The following is a 17,364-nucleotide window of genomic DNA, read 5'->3' as shown; positions in this document are numbered from 1 at the left end:
CCCCATACTCTAGTTTAACAGTAAAATTGTCCCAGTGGACATTGTGGTGTGGAATGTAGTTTTGAGGTCTTCTGGATCATTGTTCCCCCAATCCCGCCCTGTGAGTAAGTTACCATATAATAAACGGAAACATGATTATATGAAACTGCCTGTCTTGCTTTCCTGTCTCAAGATGCCATCTCAGTTTGATGGGTGCTTTTTGTTCCCTCTGTCCTCCAACAAAAAGGGAGGGGTGGGAGGACTTAGGAGGGGGCTTCCTGGGTGGCTCAATGGTAAAGAACCTGCCTGTCAATGCAGGAGACACAGGAGATATGGTTTCCATCCCTGGGTCGGAAAGACCCCCTGGAAGAGGAAATGGCAACCCACTCCAGTATTCTTGCCTGGAAAATTCCATGGACAGAAAAGCTTGGCAGGCTATAGTCCATAGGGTCCCAAACAGCTGGACACAATTAAGTGACTGAGCAAATGTGCACGGGAAGAGTTAATATCAGGCAGTTGTTCAGGGACTACAAAAGCATGAAAAAGAATAGTGGGAGAGTGGATGGGAGGTGAGCATGGAAGGAAAAAAGTCTCCTATTCAAATAAAAAGCACACATGATACGGATACAGATTAACATCTACACAGAAATCATTTGGCTATTGTGTTAATATGAAATGTTCAGTGAATTTACATGAATAGGATTTTACAAAAGATATCATTTCTGAGCTTGAGATTTGAATGGAAGGAATAGTTTTAGGTGTGTAAGATGGAGGTATGATGGTACGGTAGTTGGGATGCTGGCTCTTGGATCTAATAAATTTTTATTCAAAGCCTGGCTCTACCACTAACTTGCTGTTAAAGTTAAATTGAGTGAGTTACAGTCACTCAGCTGTGTCCGACTCTTTGCGACCCCATGGACTGTATGTAGCCTGCCACACTCCTCTATCCATGGAATTCTCTAGGCAAGAATACTGGAGTAGGTTGCCATTTCCTTCTCCAGGGAATCTTCCTGACACCCAGGGATTGAACACAGGTCTCCTATATTGCTGGCAGATTCTTTACCATCTGAGCCACTAGGGAAGCCTACTAGTAAGAGACATTTCTAAGTATAAAGAGAGGTTAACTTAAAAAGTATCAGCAAATACATGCTTGACTTTATCTTATAAGCTATAGACAATACATTAGAATATGAGTGAAGCCATACACCTTTTCCAAAGAAATACTGGAGACAGAAGTAGCAATAAAGTTATAAATGACAATCAACAATAAGATGAAATAATTTAGATGAAGCTTATCTCCCTCGAAGAGATGGGGACTGTCAAGTAGTCAGGAAGGAAATATAATATGCTTTAAATTTTGTATAAAAAATAATGTTCAGTTCCATGTTGCTGAACATAGTTCTGTTTTTGCCAAGTAAATCCTCTACTTCAAATTACTATCCAAATCCTTTATTAAAACTCTGCTTCTGGTGTTTGTTTTGGAATGTGTTCTTTTTTTCCTAGATTTTTAAGACTAATTTATTAATCTTCATAATTATCATATATGACACAACTAAAGACATATTAATAAATTATAACTTTCAGGGAAGCAATTTGGAAAATTGAGGTAGTAAGACATAAAACAGAACAGACTTCTTTCTTAATTATCCATACTTTGCATTCCATTGTGTAGTATTAGTGCCTCACATTCTATTTTCTGTTAACCCAAATATTTGTACAAATGGATCATTAAAAACAAAAGGTCCCAACAGAAGTTAAATTCACAGTGAGCTTTTCTGAGTCTCAAAGGAAAAGCACCTCTACAACAGTCAGTTTATCCTGTTGACTTACTAGTGACCAAATTTATAAAAGCTGCTGCTGCTGCTGCTAAGTCACTTCAGTCGTGTCTGACTCTGTGCAACCCCATAGATGGCAGCCCACCAGGCTTCCCCATCCCTGGGATTCTCCAGGCAAGAACACTGGAGTGGGTTGCCATTTCCTTCTCCAATGCATGAAAGTGAAAAGTGAGTGAAAGTGAAGTCGCTCAGTCGTGTCTAACTCTTTGTGACCCCATGGATTGCAGCCTACCAGGCTCCTCCGTCCATGGGGATTTTCCAGGCAAGAGTACTGGAGTGGGGTGCCATTGCCTTCTCCGGGAATGTGTTACTTCTATTGCCACTTCCTGATCGCTTAATTAACTTTAACTAGTTAACCTCTTTAACTAACAAATTACTCTCCCTCCCTCAGACTTAGGTTCCTAATACGCAAAATAAAAGATACAGTTCTTGCCTCACAAATTTATTGTGAACATTAATTCTTGTTTATAGCATATCAAATATATTGTTTGAGACATAATAAGAATTCCATAATGTTGTCAGTTACTATAAGTGCATTGGGGACCTAGCAGGCAAGACTGGAGCGTGTATGTTGGGAGCAGTTTTGGAGAAAAAGCCACAGGAGGACTATGGTAGAGTCTCCTTGTAAAATACATTCCTATTTCGGAAGTCCTAAACCAAAACAGGGTCTTTTCCCACAACAGGTTAGTTCTTGGGTAATGTCATATTTCTTCTTTTTTTCTTCTATTTTCCCATGAAGGGGAGTCTAACCAAGGGGAGGCGCACTTGTCTCTCTATATAGAGGCAAGAAACAGGAGCGCCACTGGGAAAGTCAGACCGAGCCTGCACAATGAAGAAACAGCTTAAGGAGGATGCCCCACAGTGTGAGCTAAGTAAGTAGCCAGCAATAAATTGAGCTCAACCCAATCTAAGGTAGTTTTGCCTTAGGAAACTTGTCTGCTGTAGAACAAGGACAAAGAGATAGGTCAAATCATAGTGAGATGACTTCTAGTCCTGGAATGAAAGGATCTTCATCTTGCGATGCTACGGTATTCTGTATAGGAACTAGAGCCTCTTGCTGGAAGATGGATATGAATTGATTGCTCTTTTCTTTCTTTTCCATTCTATGGTGTTTATATCTTTTACGCTTATTGCATGTTTTTAAGGTACTAAGCAGATTTCCCATAAAACTGCCAGAAGACTTCCTGAAGGCAGCCAGTTCTTCCTTCCAGTAACCCCCTTATTCTCCTCACTCCCTTCCAATGCCTCTCCTTTCCAGCTTTGCCTCCGGCTGGCTGGAAATAATAATCTAGGATATTTGCCTGAGGCAAATTCCTCCACCATTTTCCCCCCAGATTGAGCAATCCTGGCTTTCTCTGGATATATATATCACACACATATACATAGCAGCCTCAGGTGTTTTTTGTTTTTTCTTTAACATCAGACACTGAGTCTCGGGTTTGTGTGGCTTTGTTGTCCGCCTGTTTATCACTGATTGACCAGGCTGATGCCAGCGGGTTCTTCAGATCTCAAGGGATGGACTGGGTGGCGTTTTTACCTATACTCTGAGACTCCCTATAATTACACTGGCACTGCACGTACCTATGTGGAAAATACTCGTGGACTGTCAGGCTTGGGGTTAAGTGGTTTCACTTTACGTTTCAGGGTGCAGAGTCCTAGTGCACATGCAATCCTGGTTCAAGTGCCCAAACCAGCTTCACTCCAAGTGGGGGTGGCATCTGGGAAGGAAAGCAATTCCTCTTACTCCACCCCTTTCCACCACTTGGCACACACAGGCTTGCGTCGAGCACCCGTGAAATAAGACAGAGATGAAATCTTAGAATTAAAGTTTTCACAGGCAGTTAATTGTTCCTTAATATCCAGGAGTGGCAGATATATGATGCTTTCCTTTTCATGGAAGGTCAAAGATGAAATTTGATTATGCTTTGAAGGGTGTGGTTTGCTTCTTGAAATTCTCTGCAGTGTCTTTAACAATGTGTTGCCCAGAGCAGGGTAAGGGGCCTGTCTAACCAAGGGGAGGCGCACTTGCCTCTATATATAGAGGCAAGAAACAGGAGCGCCACTGGGAAAGTCAGACCGAGCCTGCACAATGAAGAAACAGCTTAAGGAGGATGCCCCACAGTGTGAGCTAAGTAAGTAGCCAGCAATAAGCATATAATAGCCCAGGGAATCTACCCACCAGAGCAGACCTGGAACGCGATAAGAAGGCTCCAGCCATTTTATTTTCTAGTTGCAGTACAAGTTCCCAAAGGAAAGGTTCTGTTCTGGAGGGACTTCATCAAGCCTTTCTGAAACACTCTGTATGTGTTGTAGAGAGATTCTCAGAACTAATTTGTACCTTTTCTTTTCTCCCTAGGAGAAATTCGGTATGGAAACCAGCCTGTATCGGATCACTGATGATGCTCAGATCAGTTTTTTTGGTCCCTGAATTTGTTTGTACTTTACTTGGATTTTCCTTTTTGCAAAACCCTCCTTTTCTCTTCTCTTGGACTCTTTTATCAACTAATAAAAATTTCTCCTAGCAGTTTTTACACGAAGAAACATGTTGGAGGGCTTTATGCTTTTCTTCTCTAGGTCTATGACTTGGTTAGATACGCTTGGTTACCTTTAAGGAAAGCGGTTATGGGGGCGATGTGGGGGCCGGTAGAGAGAGGGGTCTAAGAATGTTTCTGCAGCTGTAAAGGACATTGTAGAAAATTAGGGTGGTTAGTCAGACTATTTTCTCCTTTCTGAAGCACCACTAGCCTGGTCGTAATCTTCAGACAAAGACTGGGATGTGCGATTGAAACTGGGAATGGAGCGGGACTGCTTTGGGGTAGGTGGAAAATAAAGTTTGGGAGAAGAAGCGAGGCAGCTGAGTAGGAGAAAGGAAAATTCATTGCCGAGACTTCGGAATAGGGCACCTGATGCAGTCGAACTGGCTGCACTAGCTGATGCTTCGCGGTTCCTCCCAGGTGTGGGGCGCTCTTGGTGGGGCAGCAGATACCATGATGTGGTTCTGGGGGCGGGAGGTGGCTATACTTGGCAGAGTGGAGCTGGAATTCTCATAGAGCCGTGTCTCAGAAGAAATGATCTTGTCTTCCAGGGCCTAACGAGGCCACGGCGAACTACAGCAGGAAACGTACTCGTCCGCATGTTGCTGGCGGGGTGGGAGACTCCACAACACAGTGTGGGTTGGACCAGCTCCAGCACTAGCTCCGCCGCAGACAGCTCCCGCCCAGGCCTCCGTGGCCCCGCCCCCAGGCAGCCTGGAGTGGGCGGAGACTCGGGGTCAGTAGTCAGCCTGCCACGCGCGTTGGCCGCTGCGGCGAATATGGAGAGTCCAGCCAATAGGAACGTGCGGCTGCGATCCTGTCGGCCAATCGCGGGGCGTGTAGGCTGGCGTGGCGCTGGCTCCAGGGATATGGAGCCGCTGGAGCGGGGACCGATTGTCAAGTGGTTGCGGAGCCGGTAAGGTGGGGAGCGGGCCAGGTCAGGGGTCACGCGGGCGCCCCGCTTTCCCGGGCTCCCGGCGGCTCGAGGGCAAGCCTGGGACCAGGCGCCGCTGCCAGTATTTGGCGTGCGGGGCGCCAGGCGGGTCTGCGAGGGGCGGCGCGGGCTGGAGGGCCTGGACGCGGGTTCCAGACGGAGCCGCGTTCTTCAAAGGAAGAGCGAGAGGAGGGCGCCGGGAGGCGGGGGAGGGAAGCGAACGCCGGAGGTCGCAGGGGCCTCGCCCCTTCCCCGCCGCGGCCTAAAGAGACCTGAAGAGAAAATGGCTGAAGCCCTGGGCGGACCTGCCGCGGTCCCGGGACCCGTGGTCGAAGGTCTGCTGACCCCGCTTCACGCCGCGGGAGAGGCCGACGGACGAGGGGCAAGGTCCCCTCGGCCTCCTTGTTATCTTCGGAGCCCTGATGCCCCGTCCGCTTCCTGGGCCTCCCGCCGCCGCACTTCAGCGAAAGAATTCATTTTACTTCAGGCGACATCCAAGAAGGGCCTCTTCGTGTGAAGGGCCTGGACAGACCGCTGAGTCCTGCTGTGTAGATCGGTTTTAGGGCTGTTTGTGCAGCCTCCAGGCTCAGGAACTTTTGTAGGGGCCTTGTCGCACTCCGTGTGTGAGAAGGGTGGCTGGCTGCTCGACATCTGTTCGGTTTCATAGGTTCGTGCTGTTGCAGCTATGTTTACTTTTGGACGTTCTCTTTTTGTTTGTTTGTTTTGTTTTCAGTTGGTTTCCCCCAGTTCTCTTCATATATCAGACTATTTCAAAGAGCATCATTGAAGAGGTTGAATAACCTGGACTTGAGTTTTCCTGTGTGTAAAGTGAAGATACTCTCATACCGTCCACTGCTTTCAAAAGAAGTGTGATGGAGTTAAGGGAGTGTGACACCTCTTTAAAGCAAAAAGCAAAAGCAAAAATTCTATGGAATGCGAGGCAAGAGGAGACAAGTTTCCAGAAACTTTTGCTGGCCATAGTTGTAGTGAATATTGCTGCAACTAGGGGACCTTGTGTTTCTCCCGTAACTCTTGTGGAATCTGAACCCCAACTAGTTTGCAGCACTTCTGGGCTCTGTAAACCTTTGAGCAGGATTCTTAGGCTCTTTGTTCTTTTGTTTCCACATACTTAAAATGGGGATTGATAGTATCTTAAAGAGTTGGTGGTGAGTATTAAATGAATTAATACACATAAAGTGCTTAGAACAGTTCCTAGCATGTAGGACCTTTTGTTATAATATTATTAATATTACCTGTAAGTGCCTTCTTTCCCCTAAAAGATTCCACACTAAAAGAATTCTGACTTTATTACTTATTCTTTGTTCAGAATCCCCTGAGCCTATGGCCAGTGAACCCTTAGGCCTGTTTTCCATTCACATCTTGTGACTATAGACTCTCTGCTGGGTGTTTATCATTAAGTCAGGTTGGAAACTCCAGCTCTGCAGTACCGTCTGTCCATGATAGCTGTGTTGGGTAAATGAAAACCTCTTTGGCTGTTTAGTTTTTCATTGAGTAATATTTCATTCACAGTCTTGGCCTACAGACTGTTTTTTTTTTGGACCCACTACCAAAAAGGCCATGATTGCAGCACACTTGGTTCCTCAAATTTCCGGGATGGCCATGGGACTTGGGCGGGGAATTTCTGGGCAGCCTGGCTGCACTTCTTATTAGTGAATGGGGAAGCTTGACGCAAGTCTTACTCTACTGTTAGGAAATCAGCGGTGATCCCTTGGAATACACCTCAGAGCTAAGCAGATTTGGTTCATTTTTTTAAAAAAATATTTATTTCTTTTGTTTATTATTTATTTGGCTACATCAGCTGAGATGCGCTGAGTTCTCTCTGCGGCATGGGCTCAACAGTTGCCCCACTGCACGTGAGATCTTAGTTACCCAACCGGGGATCAAACCCACGTTCTCTGCATTGGAGAGTGAACTCTTAACCACTGGACCACCCAGGAAGTCCTTGGTTCAGTTTTGACTCAATACTGGTGTTTACAAAGCAGCATCTTTTCTATTAATAATTGACTTTTAGTTCTAAGAGTTTGGGTGAGTGCTGTGAAATCAAAGACGTCTTTAGCCCCTATCTTCTTATTGTGTATGTAGATAGAAATGTCTGCTGACAGACTTAGGCTCTTTCTGTGAGTTTAAAAGTTTCTCTGAGGTTCTCTTGATACTATCTGGAAGGCTTTAATAGAAGACATTTCTGTCTTTCAGTTCTCCCCTTCCAGGAAAACTGCTGTTTACATAAGTAGCAGAATTGGGAACTAATCGCTAAATGAGAAACTTTGGATTTACAAAAAAAGAACATGGCTTACTGCATAAAGTATGCTGGCCTGTTTGCTAGCTTTTTATTAAGACAATTTAGTATTTGTATAGTGTTGAAAGTTTGATGTTGGCTTTGTGCAAGTGAAGACCATTGTGAAACCTTTGTGCTTTAATAAGGAGGACAGGGAGTGATATCTTTAAAGAGTTAAGTGCTTGAGGCAGAGAGGGAAGCCTTTTTCTTTAATATTGTTGTCATCTTTATCATGTGAGTCTGGTTTGAATAAATATTTTGGAAAAGAGGACAGGGAGCATTTGAATGTGCAGAATATGAGGAGTTCGGAGACTGAGATCCTTGTTGTCTCAGCCATCCAATGCCATTTAGTCTTGATTATTTAACAAACGCATGTTGAACAATTAACGTTTTTGGCCCCTGGAGACATGAAGAGCCCTCCAGGTATCATCAGGAATATCATGGATATAGTAAAACAATAAATATGAATTATAAACTGTAATATCAGAATGGAATGTCAAAGAGTTGGCCAGGAATGATAAAAATATATTTATTGTCTAATTCCTCTTCCACTTTTAAGATCAGAGTAACTTACATTTTTTAATGTAAGAATCAGCTCCCAGTAAAAACTTAGATTGGGAAATTAGGGTTCTCAGTCTTGTCTTTGTTCTTATTACTAGTAGGTCATCCTGTGTGGGTATTTTTGTTTGCTTTGGTTCCATCCATTTATAGAGTGTCTATACAATTCCTAGGTAATGAAAGGAGGCTGCAAGTTAACTATTGAAATTTCAGCAGGTTCCAAAGAGTAGAAGGAGGCCTGGAGAATCTTATATATATTTTCTGTTTTTACAGATAATTTTTCTTTGCTTTAAGCAAAGAAACTTTGGGGAAAATATGTACTTAATATTGTTAAGGTCAGTCTGCATTGAGGGAGCCAGTATCTTTCATTGGAATAAATAAGTTGAATGTAATCTAATGGTAATCATTCCTCACTTCTGCCAGAGAAAAGCTATCTTAAGTATAAGGGCAAAACGTTTTTTTTTTTTTTCCCCTGAGGCAAGAAGTGGGTACAGATTAGTTTAATAGACTTTCTTACTTGAGGGTAAAGCTGTCTTTGAAATTTTTGCAATGCTTGGAGTTGTGTTCTGAGATAGTTGTGTCAGGCCCAGAAGGCCAGGTTGGGCTGTCAGAGGGAAATACTACTGTAAACATCGGTCGATCGGGAGGAAATCAGGGGAAACTTACAGTGAGAGTTGGGAGGAACAAAGACCAAGCTGTAGTTTCTGGAAGTAAGATATTAGTGGCCCTGTCATGTAAGCAGGCAAGGAGGTTTGGAACCTGACTAAGCCTCAGAGGGCTGAGCAGAGAAAGTGAAGAGCCCAGTTTAACAGATACTAATTGGGCCCTTCTAATTCTGAAGTCTCTGGCTGATGAGTGATATTTTTGTCTAAAAGCACAGTACTTCTTGACAGCCTGGCCACATTTCTCCCCACTGTTATCGTCTTTGACACCCAGGCAGCTGATGTTGTTATCAACTGTACTCTTCCTCCCGGTATCTTACCCCCTCTCTCCTTTAATTGCTGCCTAACCTTTCTCTTCTTTCTTAATCATTAGATGTTCTCCATGTTAGGTTTTCCTTTCAACCATAAAACAGATTTTCAAAAGTCTAAGTCAGGTGGCAAACAGCGAACTTGGTGATTTGAAATTGTGGTATTCTGAAAGACTAAATGAGATGTGTCCAATTTTCAGATCATTACTATGATATAAAAAGTCAGTAACATGAAAAAAAAAAAAGGAACACAGTCTGTGGACCTTGTGCCAGAGAGAGAGAGATGCTCTGTAAGTGAAGCTCTTTGTACAGCGGCAGCACTGTTTGTACTCAATGAACTGGGTGTGCTTGTGTGGCTTTCAGCTTACTGAAGTATTACCCACTAGGGTGGAGAGGATTAGAGTTTCAAGGCGTTTTTGTTAACCAGAGGGGCTTTTCGCTTTGTTATTTTGTCAGGAAGTAGAGGTAATCTCTTTCCAACCTATCTTTTTTTTTCAATATGTCGATTTTATATCAAGTTCATTTTTATGAGAGAAAAATAGGATTTTTTAAAATCGAAATTTAAAAAGCAATTTCACACTTCACATCCTCAATTATAATTTAGAAATTCACATGACTTTTCTAAGCTGATTTCTCTCCCATCATCCACTGTGGGGGGAGATTTTTGGAATCAATTAGATGGATATCTTGATGGAAATACTGAGAAATGGGTGCTTTATTGACCTGGAGTGGAAAAACAGAGGAAGTTACCGTTTCTCATTTTGAAAAATGGCCAGTAGTACTCCTTATTAAAGCCTGTAGGTTCAGGGACTTGCTTGGTGGTCCAGTGGCAAAGGCTCTGCTCCCAGTACAGGGCGGGTTTGATCCCTGGTCAGGGGACCAGATGCCACACGCCGCAACTAAAGGTGCCTTGCGCCTCAGCTAAGACCAACGCAGCCAAATAAATAAATAGATATTTCTAAAAAACAAAGGTTCAGACAGCAGTGAGTTCTGTTTGAACCACGGAATATTTCAGTTTTGTTGACTCTCAATCATACGGGGGCAGGAGCTCACCTTCATGAGGAACATCTTATATAATGTAAAAGCTAGATTAATAATAATGGTTTAGTAAGATTATCAAGTGCTTTAGCCTTAAAGTAGACCTTTAGAGAAAAGGGAATTTTAGAAGGATCTAGAAATCTTTATGTTTTCTTCAAGCAAATGGAATTCTTTAAAAAATTTTTTTTTTCATCACAACTCCTTTTTATTCTCTAATAAACAACTTGAGTATGACTTTTAATGCCTGTTTCTGGCAGTTTCCACTTTGTCACCAGCATGTTGAACACTGAGTATTGGCTGAGGAAGAAGAGGTGGGTTTGCCAGTCAGCTTTAAACATTCCTGTTCATATATATCTAATCAACTGATTCCATGCACACTTTTATGGTTGCCTCTATGAAACTTCTTTTCCTACTTAATGCTGTCTCTGATTTTATTTATATAATGGGGGAAAGACGGGGAGAAGAATTAGAGGACAGTTCAAAAAACAGTCCTCTCCAAAACTTCAAATTAATTTTAGGGAGACCTTTGCAACAGCTCCTAAGATCAATGAAATGGCTTGGGGTACCCTTGCTCTCTATAAGAGAGTTTTCTAAGAAAAATATTAGTTTAAATTCAAGCATTTTTTTAGCCGTGGGGGGAAAAGTTGAAGTTGTATGTATTTAATATTCAGTATTTCACACTTCCTTGTTGGCGATTTTTAAACCAGTTTTGGGCTATTCACACTGTTCTTCTAGAGTTCTTGTAAATGCCAAGAGAACACCTGGAATTACTGTGAATTAAATTTCATAAGTTTTTATAACTAGTAAGTGTTGGAGGATATAACTTTTTATTTTGATGTAATTTCAAACTTGCAGAGAAGTTGCAAGAGTAGTATCAGGGAATAAGTGCTTTCAGAATAACATGATATGATAGTAGTAAGCAGCAGATGCCTTGGGGAACATGAAAGAGGGCCATTTAACCCATTTTAGGGAGTGAAGAGGAGGATTTGCTGAGGAGGATTTTTTTATTTCTTTGGATTCAGGAGAAACTTCCAAATCACAATTTCAGAGTATGGCTGTTTGCGCACTAAGTCCAAGTAGTAGTAAGTTAAGCTTGAGGCTTCAGCTCTCTGGAAATCCACTGCAGAAGCTCCATCAGAGAGAATTGGTCCCTGAAGTGTTCGTTGAAAAACGGAAGGTTCCTGAGGTGTTTGTTGGGGAACTGAGTAAATCTGCATGATCTTTATGTTTTTAAAAAATAAATGATGCATTTACTTGGCTTTTTTTTTTTTTTTTTTAATTGTAAAACTGCACACAGTGTCTTTTCATGAGAGGTCCTTTTGCTTGACCTCGTTTGTGCTCCTCCACTCCTTGCTCTTGGAGTTGGCATTACCAGTTTTGGGCATGTCCTTTGGATTTCCTCTGTACATGTATTTTCTCAATCTCTCTCTTTTGCTGCATAAATGATAGCATAGAGTTCTATAAATTGTATCTTTAACTTCACAGTGTATCTTGGAGACTGTTTCCTGTCAGTCCGTTTAGATCTCCCTTGTTTACAGTGTTCCATTCTATGAATGTCGTAGTTGTCTTTTGACGCTGCAAACAGTGCTGTGGGAAATATTCTTGCATATGCTGATACTTCCTGTACAAATGTTTCTTTATTATGCATTCTTAGAAATGGAGTTGCTGGGTCAAAGGATATGTAGACTTTTGACATTTAGACAGAAAATGTAATTAGCACTCTTATCTTGTAAAACAGTCTTACAACTTTTTTGATAAGGAATGGGATAAAATAGTTATATTACATTGACCCGTGAGTGCCTTTTCCCCCCCGCTGCTGTCGATGGCTGTTTGATAGGAGGAAATTACTGGCTTTAAGAGAAGGTGACACTTAGTGGTTGGGGGTGAGCTAGAAAGTCAAGGCACATTGTTAATCATAACTGTCCGAGTACTGCAGGGTTGAATCTTGTTGCTTGTATCTCCACTTGATCTTTTTCTTAACGTAATTTAATGACTGAAGTGACCTGGTGGTATGGTCCTAGAGAGCAGAGTGGTCTTATATTAACTTACTGCTTCTGTATGGGTGTTGGATTTTCGTGAAAACCTTAACATTGGGCAGCACCCAGAGCCTACTGACTCTCCATTCCTTGCTCTAATTATGTTCTCTAGACACTGCAAGCAATGGCGCTTATAATTTGTTGACTCAGTGTTTTGATGAGAAATTTGGAATAGGGAATTCCCTGATAGCCTACTGGTTAGGACTCAGTGCTTTCACTGCCGGGGCCCAGTTTGATCCCTGGTCCAGGAACTAAGATCCTACAAGCTGCATGATGCAGCACAACAAACAAACAAACAAACCAGCAAACAGGTTGGAATCTAGAACCCATTTTCTTTCTTGGAGAGAGATTTCACAGAGAAGATCAGACTTCTTGTGTTTTACAAGTTCTGTAAGTAATTTTGGGAACAATCACTTAGAATACTAATAGTAATTATTAAAATTTTTATCTTGAGATATTTCTTTTTAAAATTACTTAACTGTCACCTTTTCACACTTCATATTGGGGAAAAACACACTACTATCTCAACTGTTTTGCTTTTTTAAAGATGCAAGGTTTAAAGGCTCCTTTTGGACAGGGATCGTCCTCAAGTACACTGAACGCTTCTGTGCCTTCTGATACCGAGTGTCGTCACGCAAAAGTAGTCGAAGTTTATCGATTCTTTACGAGTAGGGCAGCAGTTAGAAACTTGAGTTATTCTTAATAATAACAATATAACATTAATAATAATATTCTTTAAAAAATAACCACTTTTAACACTTTTTGGCACGTCTTTCCATTTTATTTATTTGATTTATTTTTTGGCTGTGCTGTGTGGCTTGCAGGATCTTAGTTCCCCATTCAGGGATTGAACTGAATCCCAGGCCACAGCAATGAAAGGCTAGAATCCTCATCGCTATGCCACCAGGGAACTCCCAATAATAATACTCTTTTTGGGGGGAGTGGGATGAGGGGCCTGTGCTTTGTGGCTTGTGGGATCTTGGTTCCCTGACCAGTGATTAAACTTGCCCTTTGCAGGGAAAGCATGGAGTCCTAACCACTGGACCACCAGGAAATTCCCGATAATAATAATGTTCTCAGAGCTGATTGAAGTATAAGGAAGTTGTCTCATATAAATAGCCCACGATTTCCCGTGTAAGAGCCGTAGTCCCAGATCGGATTTGTGGTTTCTAGTTTATTGTGTGTTATCCTGGCTTCTTAGAATTAAGTAAAAGTATCTGTGTTGTGATTGGAATCCAAGTGGTACTGCTGCTGAGTGGTCAGATGTGTAAGTCCCATTTAGTTGAGGTGCTGGCTGAAAGAGGGGTGGGATTTAGTCAGCAGTATTGAGGTCTGCTGACGAAACCATCTCATAGCACAAACTGATAGGAAGGACATGGCTACTGTTTATTATAGGAGTCTCCTTATTGGTGACTATAGAGTTGAAAGTTTGTATTTTCTAAATTAGCAAGATTTAGATGTTGGTATGTTGTGTACTCCAGAAAATAGATGAAATCTAATACTCCTTTCAGGTCTTAATTCTGTAATTTGGCAAAACAGATATAGAATATGTTGATTTGTTGTTGTTTTAGTCGCTAAGTCATGTCTGACTCTTGGGACCCCCATGGACTGTAGCCTATCAAGCTCCACTGTCCATGGGATTTTCCATGCAAGATACTAGAGTGGATTGCCATTTCCCTTTCCAGGGGATCTTCCCTACCAGGGCTTGAACCCAAGTCTCTTGCATTAGCGTGAGGATTTTTTACTGTTGAGCTACCAGGGAAGTCCTAGAATATGTCGGTAGATTATCTAAAAAAGAAAGTAGAGCACTGTTCACATAAGAGCAATAATCGTCCAAGAGTAGAAAAGGAATAGTGAAGGAGAGAGAAGGGGAGGCTTCCTCAGTTTTTCAGGATAGTTGTTATTGGGATTCAAGGGGTGGTGGTTAACAATATTATTTACCTTTCCCATTATTTCTAAGTTTAGAAATAACTAAGAAGTAGATTCCTTAATCAGTAGATCAGAATTTTTAAACAATTAACCTTATTGGTGGAGTTGACTGGAGAATATGCCATAGATCTGTGGCCCAGTGGGCTTACTAGTATTCCCTCTACCCCCTGTTAAACTTAGCCCAAGTAAACTTAAGCTCTCTACCCCAGTTAAACTTAACCCACTAGGAGGCTGGACATCTGAGATACCCCCTCACTACCACACCCCCTCTCACCCCTAATATCCCTCACTCCTCATCCCCCCTTGTAGGTTACTTATTGCTGATGGAGAGAGGTGCAGGCGGGCTGCTGTCGGTGGCTTTTTCTCCTGGTGCCTCAGCTCTCCTTGAGGGGAGCATGGTCATTCACTCTTCTCTCAGTTGTTGAAGTGTTGGGGAATGAGACCTGAAACCTTACAGCTGAAGTCTCTCTCAGGGAAAGATGAGACTGGGAAATAGTGGCCCTCTTCTACCAGTGTGCTGGTGAGGTCTTTCCCCCTTCTCCCCACCCTTCAGAAACTTGAAACATGAACTTAAATTGTTAGTTAGATCAAAGAGTTATAGATCTTTGTCCTTAAAAGCTCATCAAAATGGTGGGAAGTCAGTCTTTTAAATATTTGGGTTAATTGGAGGTAAAGGGTGGGAGACTGGGTGATTGATTGCCTGGAAGCCTCTGTATGGAGGCTTTTTTGGTGTTGTTCAGTTGCTAAGTCGTGTCCAATTCTTTGCGACCCCTTGGACTGCAGCATGGCAGGTTTCCCTGCCCTTCACTATCTCCCGTGGATACTTATTAAAAACTACTTGCCCACTTGCCTGAAATAGCTTTTGCTTTACTTTGGTTTCCACGTGTTGCCAGTATTTCATTTTTTCCCCTTAAATATCTCTTAATCATATTCTGAAAACTGTGATTATTTTCAAGGTTATCTAATTCAGTAGAGCAATTATTCTTTTTGCATAGTAAGGGTTCAGTCAAACAGTGTCACAGAATACTGGTTGTGAACTTGTTTTAATTTGTTCTTGCTAATTCTCTTCCTTCTCTTCTCTCTTTTCCAGAATCCTTTTCTAAGAACTCAGGCACTCAGGTATCCACCATGGTGTTGGGTCCTGAACAGAAGATACCAGATGGTAATTTACAGCTTTGTGTTATTGACTCATTTTTGTTTGAAATTAGGCTTAAGCCAGTAACAGAAATTTACCATATTGTCCTTCTTGTCCTCTGTTCCATCAAAAATTGTCACCATCTCCTGTCCCCCAGCCAACTATATGGAGACCTGCTCCATTCAGAGGTGACTTAGGTGACCTGGTGACTTAGGCTGTAAATGAAAATGGATTTATAACCACAGAGACCTGCCTCAATTTTATTTCCAGTTCTGAGATGAGCCAAGATTAGCTGCAAGTCTGGTTTCTGTAGCAATAGTGCTTGTAAAGGCAGTCTAACTTGCAGACCTGGTATAAAAACCTCTGGGGTGCTTTGGCTGCTGAAGACACTTCAGATAAGAGTGGAACAGGAAAATACTGAGCTAGCACCTTATAGAGTATTTCATTAGACTTTATGCTTTGACTAATCCTTCCTGAGTCTAAATTTCTCCTTTAGAATTTCCATTCCTTTTCAGTAAATTTACTCCTCAATTCAGTGTCACTTAAGGTGAAGTGGGTCAGTTCCCTATAAAAAGAAAGCTTTTGTTTTTCTAATTGGCGGTTGCAAGGGGTTCTTGGAAACCCTGAGATTAGAGCTTTGTGGTTAAAAATAGCCATTTGATGGTCTCAGCAGACTGGGTTTCCTAACTTTCTGGTGACTTAGCCCTTTTCTGTGAGACCCTCGCCCTTACCCTCCCCCCCCCCCCCCCCCCCCACTGGCCGGATTTAAAATTAGCAGCGAAATGCAGGAGGAAGATTAATCACTCTGGTGATTAGTCTGCGGTGAGCCTTCCTGTCGCAAGGGTGACACCTCCCCCTCCCCAGGCTCTTCACTGCAGGCCTATGTCAGGTGGCGAAGGGTTCCTTTTTGGTCATTTCTCTGCGGCTACAGATTTTAGCCTGAAATATGATAGTGGTTTGTAAGTTAGCCGTTTCTGGGGAAGCCTGATGGAGATATAATGTCCAAGGATGATCCTTTGACTAAATCCTACCAAATAATGGGTGGGAGGTGGAGAAAGTGTCCTGTTAGCCTATTTCCTTCTAAAAGTTAAGATTTGGGTGATCAGTGAGGCTAGTCTGGGGATGTTACATATTGAGCCCTAGACATCAGTGATTTTGGAAGAAAATGAAATGATTCTAGAAATTGGCAAGTGACAGTAGAAGTGTGAAACTACGGGGAGGCCGTTTGTGAGATTAGTGTTGAAAACCGATATAGGGCTTGGTGACTGGAGAAGGGGGTTGTGAGGGAGCTTTTTTACTGTAAGCATTTTTGTGTTTCTCAAATTTTCAGCCATTTGAATGTATTGCCAATTCAAAAATTAATTTAAAAATATAGTACTGGAAATTGAGACGGAGTTAGGTAGATCTTGTGCATTTATTGAGGTATTAAAAAGATTTAATGTTAGTACTTCTAAAGATGATTACTGATATTACCAACTGCACTGGACTTCCCGGTGGTGCAGTGGTAAAGAATCTTCCTCCAATGCAGGAGACACCGGAGATGTGGGTTCCATCCCTGGGTCAGGAAGATCCCCTGGAGTAGGAAATGGCAACCTGCTCCAGTATTCTTGCCTGGAAAATTCCATGGACAGAGGAGCCTGGCAGACTACAGTCCCTGGGGTTGCAAAGAGTCAGACACGACCAAGCACCTTAATAGTAGTGTATTTTGTTCATTTTAATTCATTTCTTCTCAATTCTTTTAACTCAGAAGATGCTTCTGGAGACCATGGAGACTCTGCCAGTCTTGGTGCCATCAACCCTGCATACAGTAACTCCTCAATTCCGCAGTCCCCCGGGGCGGGCTCAGAGGACCCCTTCACCACCTACTTTGATGAGAAGATTGCCATTCCTGAGGAGGAGGTTAGTGACAGGTCCTTGGAGGAAAATACTATTATCTAGGGAAAACCTGTGTACAATGTCTGCTAGACAACTGAAGATCAGCAACCTCAGAGTCAATTCTGGCAGGCAATCTCTGAAGACTGAATTTTTGTAGTCAGAGAAACTGTTAAGGAAACTAAGGTCCTTGAAAAACCATTGCCAAGTTTTACTGGTGAGCATTTTTTGATCCAGAAAGCATGATT

The 17,364-nt window shown here is 42.4% G+C and overlaps 1 protein-coding gene across 8 annotated transcripts in view; it reads left to right on the top strand.

Annotated features, from left to right (window-relative positions):
* Window positions 1-2,662: 2,662 nt before the first annotated feature.
* Window positions 2,663-17,364, top strand: part of LOC113893136 (natural resistance-associated macrophage protein 2) — a 34,720-nt gene continuing 20,018 nt past the window's right edge. The window contains exons 1-4 of one of the 8 annotated variants that reach the window (XM_027542869.1): window positions 3,932-3,946; window positions 4,171-4,180; window positions 15,200-15,271; window positions 16,992-17,143. In XM_027542869.1, coding sequence (XP_027398670.1) covers window positions 15,238-15,271; window positions 16,992-17,143 — 186 coding nt within the window. In that variant the 5' untranslated portion in view covers window positions 3,932-3,946; window positions 4,171-4,180; window positions 15,200-15,237. Of the gene's footprint in view, window positions 2,687-3,841; window positions 3,947-4,170; window positions 4,181-5,145; window positions 5,265-5,423; window positions 5,950-15,199; window positions 15,272-16,991; window positions 17,144-17,364 lie in introns of those variants that run through there. The other 7 variants (XM_027542865.1, XM_027542866.1, XM_027542863.1 and 4 more) reach the window with 7 other exon arrangements.

The sequence above is a fragment of the Bos indicus x Bos taurus genome, chromosome 5 (genome assembly GCF_003369695.1).
Source record: "Bos indicus x Bos taurus breed Angus x Brahman F1 hybrid chromosome 5, Bos_hybrid_MaternalHap_v2.0, whole genome shotgun sequence".
NCBI lineage: Eukaryota > Metazoa > Chordata > Mammalia > Artiodactyla > Bovidae > Bos > Bos indicus x Bos taurus.
This window is presented reverse-complemented; position numbering and strand designations above follow the sequence as displayed.